This window comes from Nilaparvata lugens, chromosome X (genome assembly GCF_014356525.2).
Source record: "Nilaparvata lugens isolate BPH chromosome X, ASM1435652v1, whole genome shotgun sequence".
In the NCBI taxonomy this organism is placed as follows: domain Eukaryota; kingdom Metazoa; phylum Arthropoda; class Insecta; order Hemiptera; family Delphacidae; genus Nilaparvata; species Nilaparvata lugens.
In genome coordinates this window covers 103,591,437-103,608,457 of record NC_052518.1, presented here as the reverse complement: position 1 = coordinate 103,608,457, position 17,021 = coordinate 103,591,437, and the positions used below count along the sequence as shown (strand labels likewise).

The following is a 17,021-nucleotide window of genomic DNA, read 5'->3' as shown; positions in this document are numbered from 1 at the left end:
AGTGATATCAGTGTATTGAGGAATTCCTTTTCTTTTCATATTATCCTTAAAATGCAAAATTTCTAAAAACCTTGTGTATACATCGACGCGCAGTTGAAGAAGGAATACTCCTGCCAAATCTCATCGAATTCTATCAACGCGTTCGGCCGTAATCGCGTTACATACAGACAGACAAAAGCAAATTGAGTTGAAACATAGACCTCACTACGTTCGGTCAATTAATATACTATATAATATATACTAATATATATACCACTATATAATATATAGTTCTTACTAATATTACTAAAAAAGTAATATTTACTTCCTACATGGTGTGATAGATGGGACACTCATCAGTAATGTGGTGGAAGGTGAAATGAACAATCAAAGGAACAAACAAGGTGAAATTAATAATCATTATATTTGATTGATAACGGAACTTCTAATATATTGTAGAGCATATATATGCAATTATTCAAGATGAATCGGACCTAAAAATGTCCAAAGTTGTGAAAAAAATTTATAAGAGTACGGTAGCAGTTGGATATTATTCAGAATCAAACACCGCCTGTTCATATGGATCACTATTGTTGCTAATTCATTCACCACTACTCAATCAGATGATTTTGAATTAGTATAAATGAGGGAGTGCAGAAGAGCAAGAGAGAAAGTGAGACAGATCAAGGGCATAGGATAGAAAGAGGGGTTGGTGTTAATAGAACACTGGATGCTTTCCAAAAATGATGGCGTAGTAAATGTGGCTATTTAAAAATAGCCTAAACGCCTTGACGAAGTAAACAATTCGCTGAGAAATCGAACTGTTTCAAAACGAATCACAAACGTCTCCCACCCTCAATTGTATTGGAAGATGATCAGTCGTTAAATGATTTTCCAACTAGGAATTACTTACTTGCTCTGATTAAACAAATGCAAGATAGTGACGAAGTTTTGTGTAGTTCGACCAGTGAAGATGAGACTAGATCCACATCTTCATCAGGGACATTAGACAGCGATGCTAATGACCATCTCAGCCATGAAAAACAAAAAACTTTGAGGTCATATCCTTGATCTAGATTTCATTTTTGAAGAGTTTCATTGCTTGTAGTAGGACAGTGTGTGTGTATTATTATACTGATGCAGTCACACTAATTCCCCAACCTCCACCCAAAAGTTCAGTGAAACAAATACAAATTATGATGAGCAATCATTAGTAACTAATAATTATGATGAGCATTGTATTAGTAACTAAACTTTATGGTTAACATTCACAATATAGTTGGCATATTTTAATAAAAACAATATAAAAACCGTGTAGTACCCTTTATTATTATAAACTTTAAAATTTTTCAACGACTAGCTTCGACCCAACTTAGGTCATTTTCAAGTTGAAATGTAGAAAATAAAATCTGGTGTGGTACACTCACACAACTTTCCTTGCTCATTGATCTATAAGACTCATTCTTAAAAGAGGATAATTTCGGGGAATAACATTATGCCGATTGGCGGCTAAATAATTAAAACTATGATTATACTATTGTCATTGTTTTCAGAGTACATTTTCCTTTGTTTGAATTATGAAATTTGAGGATTTTTTAAAAGTTGTCAAAACAGCTGTTCTACAAATAAAATATCGACATGTGTTCTTTTGAATAAACTGCTCTACCTGAATATCATTTTTATTCTTGTGAAAACATTAATTTACCAATCATCAAACGGTATACAATATGCAGGTATCATGAAGGATAATATTTTTGATAGTAGACTGCATGCCAATGTGATACAATCAATTTGAAACTCTGTGATCAAATGAAAACTTATATTGTTTGTGGAGACATTTATTCATTGACAATTACAATTATAGGTACTATAGATGTCATTGAAAAAAACATTTTCAATTATGTAAAAAATAAAAAATCTGGTGTGACACACTCACACTACTTCCCTTGCCATGATCAAATACAAACACATATATATTTTGACGTGTCATATACTGCGGGATCGTTGCTCCCTTAATGCAGTTTAATAATTATTGTGACGAACAAGAAAATAAAAGTAAAGTGAAGTAAATATTTTCTCAGTAGTATGTACTCTTGCATCGGAACTCCTTTGTTGTATTTGTAATTTTATGCAATATAAGTACTGTATTCACATTTTACTTGTTACTATTTCTACAATGTATTTTTATTTTTTATTAGTTGATTTTATTAGTCTTCAAATTATTCATTTCATTTTTGGAGTGATCCGTGGTCTAGTGGATATAGAGTGCTTGCGTAGCAGCATAGAGATCCCGGGTTGAAACCCTCTCAATACCAAAAGTTTTTTAACTAGATCACTCCCGTGTTATCGGAGGGGCACGTTAAACTGTTGGTCCCGGCTGAAGTATGACAGACGTAAGGCACATTGACGGCTTAAATGATATATTCAGGCGGCATTTGCATATTGCATTTTTCATTGCCAGATCCTTGGAGCTGCAAATTTTTTCAAAAAATTCATCAATGGTTGGTAATAATTCATATTCAGGTTTTGAGCGCTAATATTATTTAAAAGCTGTTTTTACTTTCCTTGCCCTATTATCATAGATCAGGAAAGTATTGCTTTCCGAAAAAAATAAGGTACCCCAAATTTCTAAATTTCTATACGTTTCAAGGTCCCCTGAGTCAAAAAAAGTGGTTTTTGGGTATTGGTCTGTGTGTGTGTGTGTGTGTGTGTGTGTGTGTGTGTGTGTGTGTGTGTGTGTGTCCGTAGGGGAGACCCCGTATTGTCACTGCTCATTTTTAGTAAAAAATCACTTCTACATGCTTAAAACCATGTAAAAACGTAATAAAAAAAATCTCCTCATTTTGTTAGTACTCTACCTAATTGGGATACACTCCAGTTCCCAAAATTGCCACCACGTTATGCTACGATCGCTAATACACACTCACACAAAACTCATTTACAGATTGAGCATACAATGCGGGTTACTTGCATATCCCTGCAAATCTCCATTGTCTCCTCCACTGTTCGAAGTAACTGGTTTGCTATAGTATTTGCGGTGAATTCATGAATCAGCAGCTCATTTCCTGTCTCGTTCAGACTCATTGATTCACAGCTTCGCGAATTCATAGTTTATTTCTCTGTTCATTTACTTGTGACATGAGAAGGGAGCGAGGATACATGCTTGCAGAATGTATTGTAGTACTGATTTTTTAGTTATTTGGTACAAATAGTCTGTAAATGATGATTCTTCACTAAAAATACCCTCTGCTAACCTCACAGTCTTTGAAAATACCTGTTTTTCTCCATATAACTCAAAAACCATTCATAGTGAAAAATCCAGAACCGTTTCCAAGAGCACAAAATCCTCTACAATTCAACGTTAAATTAGGTTCATCACAATCAATGGTGACTGAGACATGATTCTTGGAAACAAAATTTCCCGCATTGAATTTGGGCTATTGCTAGAATGATGGGAATGGGAGGTTTGTTAAGATTCAAGAATAGCACGTCAGTAAGTTTATATTCACGAACAGGCTTCACTGAGAATTCACTTACTGATTTACAGAAAAGTAAAAAGTTGGTAACCCAACATTGTATCTCAAGACCAGGATAGCCTATGATAAAATGAAATGTGTGTGTGTGTGTGTACACGATATCTCATCTCCCAATCAACGGAATGACCTGAAATTTGGAAATTAAGGTCCTTACAATATAAGGATCCGACACGAACAATTTCGATCTAATGCAATTCAAGATGGCGGATGAAATGGTGAAAATTTTGTCAAAAGCAGGGTATTTCGCGATTTTCTCGAAAACGGCTCCAACGATTTTGATCAAATTTATACCTAAAATAGTCATTGATAAGCTCGATCAACTGCCACAAGTCCCATATCTGTAAAAATTTCAGAAGCTCCGCCCCATCTATGCAAAGTGTGATTTTAGATTCTCAATTATCAGGCTTCAGATACAGTTTAAACAAAAAATTCCAAGTGGAAAAGATTGAGCATAAAAATCTCTTCAATTAATGTATAGTAGCCTAACGTTTTCACCTGAAATTGAAAATAAGCTCGAAATTCGAGAAAATGTTAGTATTTCAATTACAAACTGTTGGCAACAGCTGTTGATTCTATTAAATCATTCACTATGAAGAGATAGCAAACTTCGTGTGTCTCCAGTCTTATTGTCCTGTCACCAGCTGTCTTGGATCTTTGAATAGTAGACTTGAGATGCGCGGGAAAACTAGCGTCAGGTGATAAATTTTCATAACGGCAAGGAAAGTTGTGTGAGTGCGCCACACCAGATTTTTTGTGATTGTGTTGAAGGCTCCTTTTGCCTTGGAATTTGAGTTGAATTTTATACTTTTACAGATTGTATTCTATTTTAGTATATTATTGTTTATTATGTTTATTTATTTATTAGTTGATACAATTACAAATCATATGAATATGATCAGGATGGAAAAACAGGCATAGCCCAAAACTATTCTGTTCCTAAATTTTGATAAAAATAATAAAATGTCCGAAAAAATAGGTTATGTTCGTACTGAGGAAATTTAAACTTCAGTTTCTGTTCAATAATAATATATATGAGCTAGAAATTTTGAATTTAGAATGATTAAAATACCAAATTATAGTCAAATATTGCACTCAATATTACCGCACTTTGAATAAATTAAGTTATATTTCAGAAATATACACACAACTTAGAAAATAGATCATAGGAATACCGGTATGCAAACACATGATCACAAACAAGAAGGTAGTGATAGAATTTATTTTGTCAGATTTTGTGGCGAGGAGAAAGTTGGAAAAATAATCAACGATGATTCAGATGAAGATTCTGCTGGTTTTGAAAATAGTAATGAGCGACGCAAGATAAGCGACTAAAATGACAAACAATTTTCAAGCTCAATCAGTAGGACCCCAGTTGTTGACAGAAACTCGAAAAATAATCAGTTATGATGCCGATTGAGATGCTTATATTGATGAAGATATTGCTGATGCTATATAGAAGTCAAGATAGAACTGAAGTGGTAAACAAGTTGCCGGCTCATGCAGGATCGTTCTAGATCTGATTCTCGTTCTGATTCTCTTGCTTCGTCGCAAGAGGAAGCTGAAAATAAAATCAATTATGACAATGATGATAATGATAGGCAATGATTAGAGTGATGATGATGATAGGGTTAGCAAATACCATGCTATCGCTCCCTAAATGATTCAAAACTACTCAACTCCTAATCCGTCATACTTTGTGACAATTTAAATTGAAAATTTCTTATTTCACTCACTTAAAATTACATTATAAGTCGAAATATGTTGTGAGAAATAAAGTTGAAATAGGATACTTCAATTTTTAAATTTTTACAGAAATAAAAATTGATAGCACTTACCAAGAAAGTGAACATTTTAAATTATTTATTGAATTCAAGAAGTTATTCTTGAAAACTTTTGATCAACTCAAGTGTTTTTGCAGTTTAAGATTGATTTCCCTAGTAGATGTTTTAATAAAAATTATTAATTTTTACAATATTAGCAATAGTAAGGTCCACGTTATAATGGTAGTTTTCGATTAACATTATTGGTGTTGTTATCCTTGTCTTTCATTCGACAAAGCATATTGCGCTATCCTTTTCTACCTCCGCATATCGATATCTCAAACCGTTTCAAAGTTATACACGTTTGAAAATACAGGTAAATCATACACAAATTGAATGAATTACAGAGATATTTCAATTACTCGAATGCTAATGAATTAATAATTATTATTAAATTAAAATCCAAATTAAATGCTGTAATTCACACCGAAGACTTCTGCTACTGCAAATATTGACAACAAGCTCATAAAATTTCCATTTAGCTGTTTACCCTGTTGTCAATATTAATAATAATAATTCATTTATTTGATCCATAGATTCATATACATGAATATAAGATCTTGTCAAACATAAATTTACACTGAAATTGTCAAGTACAGAGTAAAATTTTTATAAATATAAATATAAAAAATACATCAATTAAAATAATTTGTGCAGGTACTATAAACTAAAATGTTATATCACAGTTGGAATTCAAAAATTCTTATATAGAGTAATAGGGCCTTTCTACTAAATAACTAAATAATTTAATTTTTAAAGCTTTATTAGAAACATTCTTGGCTCCAGCAGGAAGCTTGTTGAATAAATTGACACCACCTACAAAACATGACTGTTTTATATGACTTGTCTGTTCTACATCTTGGAAAATGCATCATCTGACTAGATCGTGTATTAAAACTATGTATCTGCGACCGTTGAACATAAGTCGACATGTTCTTTTTTATATACAGAACAGAGCATAGTATATACAAGTTGAATACAGTTAATACTTTGAGTCGAATATTAATACTCAATATTTGCAGTAGCGGAAGTCTTCGGGGTGTATTACAGCATTTAATTTGGATTTTCGTTTAATCATAGTTAATAATCATTAAAAATCTGGCAGATCAAAGTGTTAAATATGTGAGTATAGATGTTACTACTAAGTGTATATACTAATAAATGATATAAAACATCTAAAAAATTCTAAAATATCAAGTGTTAAATACACTTAGAATTTTTTTAGAATTGTTAAATACACTTAAAAAAGTAGAACTTGATAGTTTAGATTTTTTTAGATGTTTTATATCACATATTAGTATTTTTAAATGGGAGAAGCTTTTAAACAATTCAAGATATCGATGTGTGGTTTTCCCCATTAATTTTCTATTCAAATTCTGTATAGAAATCATGTATCATATGGCCATCTTCCCATTAAAAAAAAAAATGGATTCTAAATGGAGGTTCCAATATGACAGACTAAAATTTTGAAGCGAAGTTTTCAATTAGAATAGGATCCTCAATCAAGCCTATCGTCGATGAAAGAAATATCCAGCTGTTTTCATAATTTTCACCAACACTCTGTATATAATTTAAAAAAATAAAATAAAAATTTATTAGTTCATTGTACAAATTCATTTGCGAAATTGTATTGAAACAGTTTTTGTTGAATTTCAGGCAACCATCATTCTACCCACAGATGCCGGTCAGCAATCCAAATTCGGGTAATCAAACTGGACAAGGACAGAGAACTACTTTCAGGCCTCCATGGGTGAAGGAAGGACCAACCCCGCTTCCTATGCCGAGTGCACCATGGACCAAATCTAGAGAAGCTGATAGCTCCGACTCTAGAAATGTAAATATTGATGAAAAATATTTTTATGATTATTTTTAAACGAAAATCCAATACTGTAAATCACCCCGAAGATTTCAGCTATTGCAAATATAACAGCTAGATGTACCTCTATGAGAGGTACTATCCAAAAATTATTTGTCAGCCCGGGAATCGAACCTGGTACCTCCTAATTGTCAGTCAGGTATGCTAAACCTGTACCTCCACAAATAAATAAAACAATATAAAATCTTATAACACCCTTTATTTTTTTAAAAAAAACTTTGAAATAGTTTAACAACTAGTTTCGGTGATATTACACCATCGTCATCGTATAAAATAAAATAAAATTCAATAAATGTTTACTAATTGATACAAAATGAACATTTATGCCTAATTTCATATGATTAATTTATTTCTGGTTAAAGTTACTAAATTTAAATTTTTAATTCATATTCTAAAATATTAAATATAATTTATTAACTTTTAATTTTATCAAAAATAGGATTATTTAAGTCAAATTTAATTATATTTATTAAATTATTCCTATTCAATTTTGCAGTTTTATAGATATAAAATTCTTCTTTTACATTCAATTTATTACTTTCACTATTTTTTACTCCACAAATAATTATTCAAACGAAGCTTACAGCTCTCAGTTTTTGTGCAGGATTTGCACAAAGAATACATTATTATGTATTTGGATTCAGTAGAATTATAGTGCTCTGCTTACTATTCCATTTTTTAAAATAAATAGGTTTCACTCCGTTAACACCCTACAAATTTGTTATAACCATAGATTTCTAGATCGTTTGATAATTGTTTACAATTATTTTTAGATTTGGAGTAATTGGCAAATCGAGTTTTGAGTGATTATTTAAGTTGGAGAAATGCCAGTCCTCTGAATCGCCTTTTGTGCAGTGGAAGCTATTCTCGGTTTTTTCTCTGTATCTAAATATATAACTGTCCTTGTCCTTGCAGTATAAAAGCTTATGCCACAGAATTCTGAGACATAATTCTCAAAAAATCATATTATTTCATAAATTTGATTTTTCATATTTGTAGTACATAATATTATTAGAAGATAAGCTTTACATAACTAATGGAATGTGATGGTTACGACAAGGGACCTACGTATCACAGTTCATTACATATTTATTTATTTTGATAATTAATTAATTCGAATACACAATGAAAGCTATATAAATAGAACTAAGAATTCCAGCTACTGCAAATTTTTACCGAAGAACTGAATAGCAGAAGGAAATTCGTTGAGTGAAACTGTCCAAAAAATTGTACCCAGACCGGTATTCGAACCCGTTACCCCGAGCGGCTTTCCCCTTCACCCACCAGGCACGGTCTTCGATTCCCGAACTGGACACAGTTTTTTGAACATATTCACTCAACGAATTACCTCATGATACTTAGTTCTTCGGTCAATATTTGCAGTAGGATAAGTCCTTAGTTTGTTCTATATTGAGGTCCACGTTATAATGGCAGTGTTTGATTAGCAATGGTATTGCTATCATTCAACAAAGCAGATAGCGCTATCTCGCTTTGCTCTCTTGCTAGATCGTCTTTTAACAATGTAGAATTAACGAAATATTTGATCTTAATTATGAAAATTCATTACAAAATTATTGAAAAATATAATTTCTTGCTTAATTAAATATAATTGATTATTTTTAATGAGAATGAACCGTTAATATTACATTTACATCAATAAACCTGTATCAGCTACCGTCTATGGAAGGCATTGACAAGACAGAGGATCGGCAACGTTGTTCTGCTATATTTCTCCACTGCCATCATAACGTGGACCTCACTATATTTATATAGCCTTCATTGGATATTTGAATTAATTATAATTATTATAAAATTCTAGCAACTGGTTAATTGCAATTTATATAAATCTCACATCATTTATTAATTTTATTTCTACAGAGAAAACACAGATCGGGAGAGAAAAACAAAGGATATCGCACCTTGTATTTCTTTGCCAAATCTAGATAACATTAAGAAGGAAATAACAGATAACATTTAGATAACAAATTGTAGGTAATGACGAATGATGAAATACATGTTTCGAAAATTTATTGTATGAGAAGTTAAATAAGGAATTATGTTTTATCCTAACGTGCTTCAAAGACCCTCATAACTAGTAGTTCTGTGAACAGTAGACCTCACGCATTTTTCTCATCCACAAGTATATTTATGTCACCTGTAAACTCAGTTCATGTTTGAATTTTTATTCGATATGAAATAATTCATCCAGTTCCGTGTTCCATCTTTCCATCTGATGAAAATTAATGTTTTAAAATCAAAAATATTATGATTTCTTCAGGATTATTCAGTTCATTTGATTATTTTTAATCACCTATTAAATTAGTTTTTTTCAAATGTGAGGATATTGACACTGATGGGCACGCTTAATAATACCATGACTGCAAAACAAAATATTGAAACCAAAGACCTTGAAGATGCATACCTCTTTAAGGTCTTCGATTGAAACTATAGACCTTATAGAAATAGACACGGCTTCTCCAGAGCATCTGTGTAAACCACTTGTCAGCTGATTGATTATGAATAATAATTCTATAGTCTGATTAATCCTATCTTCAGAGTAGATGATAATTGATATCAGAGTATGGAGGAATTCCTTTTTTTTCATATTATCCTTAAAATGCAAAATTTCAAAAAACCTTGTGTATACATCGACGCGCAGTTGAAAAAGGAATATTCCTGCCTAATCTCATAGAATTCTATCAACGCGTTTGGCCGTAATCGCGTTACATACAGACAAACAAAAGAAAATCCGAGATAAAACATGAAACTGTTTATTTTGTAGAATAGAATAGAATAGAAAAAACGTTTATTGAATAAATAAGCTACCTTAAGCGAACCTCAAAGAGGCTGCTTGACAAGGTACTATTATACAAAACATGTAAATTCAAATATAAATATCAGTGAACTTTATTTTCACTTAACAGTTAAATACACTTATCAGTTTATTACACTGTTAAATTTACTTACAGAATTTACTTATCAGTTAAAATTATCATGATATTAATTAATTGTTGGCTCAGCTCTCAAAAATCTAAAGAGTGTTATAATATATAGTCAACCTGAACCTACATACAAAAAATAGAACAGAATGAATTGCAACAATACAATACATTAATAATGAGTTACATTATGTTACATCTAAAGTGTGATTATTCAACCAAATCTTTAAATTTCTTTTCAACAGGCGCATATTAACAAACTCAGTACAATTATCGGGTAAATCATTGAAAGTTCTTGGTACAATGTAGATTAAGGTGTTTCTGGCTAAATTATTCGAAGTAAATGGTACAACATATCTCTCATTCCTTAAATCATATCGATTAACTTTCATAACTAAATATTATTTTAAATATTTAATTTTCTAAAATCAAAGTAAACAGAAATATACCTTTTATATTCAAAACCTTGCATCTATTCAAAAGGTTCTCATATGAAATATCTCCCTGAGAATTGCTGACCAAACATAAAATCTTCCTCTGCACTGAAGATATTCTCCTAAGATAAACATTGCTAGCAAATCCCCACCCTTGCAATCCATATCTCATAACAGACTCTCCCAAGGCTATATAAACCTCTTCACTTTATTAGGTATTAAATCTTTTATAAAATTGTGACGTACCGGACAGTAAGCTTTTACAATTGCATTACGTTAAAAGTGAACAATTAATATGTATCACCATTTGTAACCAAGTTATAATTTTTTGTAGATATTGGGGGCTCCACCACTTCCCAGATGGGAAGAAGAGTTACAAAGGAGATACATAGCTGAAGATGGTAGAGCAGATATTTTAAAGAAATAAAAAGAAGAAATCATTCTAAGAAATACAGAATTCAATTGTTTACAATATTTTAAAAAGAAAATAATTTGAAATGTATAAGTTAAAAGTTATATAATTTAGGCTATGAAGAAAAGGAAAACAGATTATTATCGAACAAGTCTCAATTATCTTATTTAAAAATGAGTTTCTATTTATTTCAATTTGATTAGTTTTTGAAAACTATTTAGGTACAGTATTTTATATTTTGAGGATTTTCCTCTTGGTTTGAATTCTCTACATTTTATTTATTATTTTTAAATTCCTATAAAAAAGAAAAACAACATTACATTTATTTATTTATTTTCTCAAAAAAATACATTCACAGAAACAGAAATATTACATTAGTCTATGAAGAAATATCTCCCTGCAAAGGTAAAAACCTGAGCGCAGGAAGGAGTCTATATAAATTCTGATCACAACAAAGCAGCAAGAAGGCGAACTATTCTAAGCAAAAACATTATAACTAACACATTATAACTAATAAAATGATGAATAATTAATTGAGTACGATACCAATCCCCTTTATGATGACCATCTCGTCAGCTTGGTTGGAAGGTCTAGAGGAAGGTTCAGGTCCTGGCCAGTCAGAGTTTTTGAGTGTTCGGAGGAGCGGCACAAAAAGGACTGATTCGAAAAAGTGGAAAAATCTAATATGAAAATGCCGGCTGGTGGGGAGATTGGAAAGTTCCACCACTCTGAAGCTCTGCGATTTTTCATTCAGTCAGCGCAATGTGGCTTTCTAGTGATCCTGATTTTACTATTGAAAATTAAAAAGGGAAATAAATTAAAAATTTGATGTGCTTGAGGAGCTGTCAAAACCCATGGTTTATGACATCATAATACATTTTGGCCAATACCTGTTTGAGTCTATTACAAACATTGTACTACTAATATAGGTAGTATAAACTGTTGTACTAATATAGTTATTTGTGCAACTAGTGCGCAAAGTGACAGTTTGCTGCACCGAAAGAAACGTTTACGCCCGAGCCGTAGGCGAGGGCGGAATGGTTTGTTGAGTGCAGCAGAGGAACTTTGCGCACATATTTCACATTTGATTTTTCCTACAGTTACCATTGAAGTGGGTAATATTATGGGTAAAATTCCCTGAAATGCATCAAATGGTTTTCTGTGTAATTTTATTATTAATAAATAAAATTGAATAATGTAGTAGTGTTTGAATGGCGGGGCGGCTGTCACTGATCTGGTAGCTGTCCTCGAACTCGGTGTCCTTGATATTATTATAACGTGGACCACCTCACTATTATAGCAGCCCAGTCAGTGCAGTTACCAACTTAATTTTGATTTTGCTGCACTGGTGCTCCATATAACCTACTAACTATTTTGCGTTGCCATGTTGCAAATCTGGAGTGCAGAAAAAAATTTTCCCGCACTAGAGCGGAAAAGTGATTCTTTGCGTTCTGTAATCAGTGCAGCAATGGCCACTTTTCAAAGTAACTGTAGGAAATAGTTATTTGTGCAACTAGTGCGCAAAGTGACAGTTGCACCTACAGTTACCATTCAATATGAGAAGTGGTTGGTTATGGGTAAAATGATGGCTGAAATCCATCAAATGTTAGTCTGTATAGTTTTGTTATTAATAACAACTTTAATTTATTTTAAACTTGATAATCCAATTGAAAATTAATAATCAATCATTTTTTCAAATTAAAAATTAAATTAATCCAATCAATTTAAAAATTTGAATAATTTTGAGTAAATCTTAATTCCTGAATAATTTTTCAACCAATCAATTTATGAATGAAAAAAATATTATTTGAAATAATGAATAATTAATAATATTCAAAATGTATAATTTAATGAGTTCTCATTTTTATTTATTTGAAAATCAGAAAAAATATAGATTGAACAAATTCGCATTCAAAATACTCGCCAACAATGTCAACAGCTGATTGGGATGGCTGCAATATAATACGCAAAGTATTAAGAGTACGCAAAGTAATACTTTGCGCACTAGAGCGGAAAAGTGATTCTTTGCGTTCCGTAATCAGTGCAGGCAGGAATGGTCACTTTTCAAGGTAACTGGAGGAAAAATATATTCCCTGTACTCAATGTTATCACACGATTTCCAAAGTAATTTTGTAAACAATTCCGTTTTCACAATTTTTCAGGGAGAGTCATCTGCTCAACCAAGGCGGCAGAGCAAAATCACAATAATACCTTCAAATCCTGCAGTGAAAGAGAATGGGACAGTTGTGAGTAACTTAGTATTTATTTCTGTATTTCTGAGTTTTGAATCTAGTAGGTTTTTTTTAAGAAACAAAAGATAAATTTGTCCTGATCTCAAAGTATTTTCCATATTGGTGGTTTTTATATTTGATAACTGGATTACTGTATTCATCGTGTTCTTTGTTTTGAAGTCTTTTCTCTAATAAGTTAATAAATTTCTAATTAATTACCACTTGGTGACAAATTGAATAATTTTTCAATGGGTAATTCACTCATGGGTAATCAAAATTTAATTTATCCCCTTGAAAGATCATTTATTCCGCTTAAAAAATATCACATGGGGTTTCTCTACTCTGCCATTTCGAAAGCAATAGATGTTCCCAACTCATTTAAATCATTGATGATGAGGATGAAGAAGAAGAGAGAGAAGAAGAAAAAGAAAAAGAGGAAGAAGAAGGAGATGAAGAAGAAGGAGGAGGAGGAGGTGGAGGAGAAGGAGGAGGAGGAGGATGATGGTGAGCAGAGGAAGGAAGAAAGAAGGGGAAGAAGAATACTCAATGGAGGAGTATATTATTTATGGAAACAGTTCTGATTGGAGTTGGCATAAGAAGCTCATCCCATCTTTGAGTGACATATCAGTTCAGTCACTGATTTTCTAATGTATTATTTTAAAACATGAGAGAAGTCCAGAAACAAATTTTTCATACAAATTTTCCTTGTGCTAGATACAGAGTGGCCCAAGAACTCAGATCAATAATAAATCACTATTGGAATGTCTTTTTTTATCAGATTAATGGCATTACTCTGTTGAATCAGAATAATGCTTCCAAAAAAGTTCCATAAATCAAGGCTGTATGGAATTGTGATATAGTTCTTAAAACTAAAATCACATTACTTTATCACATTTTGGTGTGACTACATGGAGTGTGGTACAGTCCGCATTAACAGAACGCACATTTCTCTGGCGAGAGTTACAAAATTAGTTGATTCTAAAGCCATTGTTTTCGTTAAAAGGAGGAAATTCCAGAAATGTTCATGAACTAGTCGACAGAGGACACATTTGATTTTCATTTTATATAATTTTATTGCTTATTTGTCACCTATTTATAAGTGAAAATTGAATAAATGTGAAAAATTTTGGAAAAAGAGTCAAGTGATGATGTCTATCGGCAGCTTTATGAGTTAGTTTTCCCAGAGTTTCCAGATTTTCCCGGGGGGTTTCGCTACTTTCCCGTTCAGAAATCAATAGAAGATCGCGCCGTATTTGAATCATGAAAGATGAGGTAATAGATGAACAAGAAAGAAGATGAGGAGACGAAAGAGGAGATAATCACGAGTGATGATGAAAAACAAGAATAAGAAGAGGAAGAGGAGATAATCATGAGTGATGATGAAGAATAAGAAGGGGCAGAAGAAGAAGAAGATGAAGAAGAGAGAGGAGAGGAGAGAAAGTATGGAGAAGTTTCTCTTATGCTACTCTTCGCCACCATCAAATAATAAACATGATAATCATTATCAACCACAGGATTATGATAATTATAATTGGAGTTTGATGAAGAGGTGGTGGGGTGAGGAGGAGGAGGAGGAGGAGAAGGAGGAGGATGCTGATGAGGAGGATGATGGAGAGAAGAAGAAAGAAGAAAGATGGAGAAGGAGAATAATTAATGAAGGAGTAGATTATTTATGGAAATAGATGTGATGTGAGTTGGCATAAGAAGCTCATCCCATCTTTAAGTGACATACCAGTCCAGTCACTATATACATTGGTGCTTGCAATTTATATTGATCCTGGACGTATCCTTGTGTGCCCCCCACTTGGAAATACTGAAATCTAACGAGTGATTCTCATAGAAAATAACCCTCGTAAGGTGATTTCAGCCGAAATATGTTTCTTTTTTGTTAGGAAGGCCATGAAAAGGTATTATAATGAAAATTTGAATTTTGGCTGTAGGACATGATTTTCTATTTCTGGGTGTATTCCTCTCCCACCTCTACTAAATTCAAAAATAGGTACCTAAGGAATTCTGTTCAGAAATTGAATTGTTAATTCACGTGATGTGTGGCTTTCTATCATTACTAGAAAAAGATCCTAGTTGTATAGGGTAGAAGTGGTAGGTTTGCATAATTTTGAAAACCCCTTGAAAATTTCCCCTTTTTTGAAAACTCTTTACTCCGGAATAAAAAATCGTAGAGTCCTGCGCGACCACTCAATTTATTTGAAATTTTATTACCTTTGATATTTTAGAGAATGCTTTTTCTCGAAAAGTTAAAGGTTCTCAAGATTAAATGGACAACTTGAGAAAAGTCCGAAATTTTGGGGCTTTTTGGGAGTTGTGGGGGTGAAGCCGCCCTCTGGCGTGTCAGCAAATTTCAGATTAGAATTCAGCGCCCCAAAATACATATTATAGGACCGTCGCGAAAATTCTTTCGGGCTGTTTCCTGAAAAACGACCATTTGACTGGACTATTATACAAAACAGAAAAAAGTAATGAAGCATTACAATAATTACTTGATTACTGTGTGGTAAATAGGGTGTAAATTTGAAAGATTGGAATTGGCTTCATTTGATATTTTTCACAAATTTTTGACAAGAGGAGATTTTTCTTCTGTCAAATTCACTAGAGTTTGCGATATTGTTTATAATTGCATTCCCATTTCAGAGACATTGATATCATCATGAAACGCCTTCGAAATTGAAATAATTATCAGATTAAAATGTACATTACAATTTAACTTATCATTGTGCTTTTAAGAAAATTAGGTTGCAACTTGCAACAGCAAGAAAACTCAAACACAGGACCATTGAAAGTTAAAATTAAGCAAAGGAAATCAGGAATAATAGTGGATGATGAAGTTATAATTTATTTTTGTCAAAGATTTACCTTCAAACTCATAGGCTTAAAATTACTAAAATTCCTGCATACAAAATATCAATTGTATTTTTTATGCTTTATATTGAGTTGCACTTAGCAAAATATAACATTGTGAAGGTGGGGAAAAAGTATTAAAATTAACTACATTAGGTTATCTCTATTTAATACCTTGATTTTTCAGCCATGATTCAAAATGTTGACAAAAATATAAAAAAAATCATGCCCCCCAAAAAATGTTGATGGCGCAAATTGCGCCATGCCCCCCCTCCCATGTGGGCACCCCTGCGAATGATCCAATTCCATTCAGAATTTTATAATATAAAAAAAGGCGCTAGCAAATTTCTCCGTCCAATATATATTATTTGATTTGGCAAAAATAGCTGAAAACTGGAAAATGAACCAAGACTACGATGTTTTTTGGCCACTTTGTATCTAGCACAAGGAAATTTTGCATGAAAAAAATTGGTTCTGGACTTCTCTCATGTATTCAAATAATACATTAGAAAATTAGAACTACAATATAAATTGCATGCACCAATGTATATAGTGACTGACTGGACTGATATGTCACTTAAAGATGGGATGAGCTTCTTATGCCAACTCACATCAGATCTGTTTCCATAAATAATCTACTCCTTCGTTGATTCTTCTTCTTCACCCTCTTCCTCCCTCCTTCTTCTCCTCTCCATGATCTTCAACCTCCTCCTTCACTCCGCCACCTCCAAATCCTCCTCACCCCACCTCTTCATAATCAAACTCCAATTATGATTATCATGTTTAGTAAAGGAGGGAGATGAAGAGAAACATGAGAGAAACGACTCCATGTTTTCTCTCTTCCTCTTCTTCTTCTTCTTCTTCCTCTTCTTCTTCTTCTTCTTCTTCTTCTTTTCCTTATTCTTCTTCTTCTTCTTCTTCTTCTTCATCTTCTTAGT

At 32.4% G+C, this 17,021-nt stretch overlaps 1 protein-coding gene across 1 annotated transcript in view; it reads left to right on the top strand.

The window, feature by feature from the left end:
* Nucleotides 1–894: 894 nt before the first annotated feature.
* Nucleotides 895–17,021, top strand: part of LOC111049569 (nucleolar and coiled-body phosphoprotein 1) — a 64,951-nt gene continuing 48,824 nt past the window's right edge. Inside the window, exons 1-3 of the mRNA XM_039442176.1 lie at nt 895–1,037; nt 6,992–7,169; nt 13,159–13,242. Coding sequence (XP_039298110.1) covers nt 910–1,037; nt 6,992–7,169; nt 13,159–13,242 — 390 coding nt within the window. The 5' untranslated portion in view covers nt 895–909. The remainder of the gene's footprint in view (nt 1,038–6,991; nt 7,170–13,158; nt 13,243–17,021) is intronic.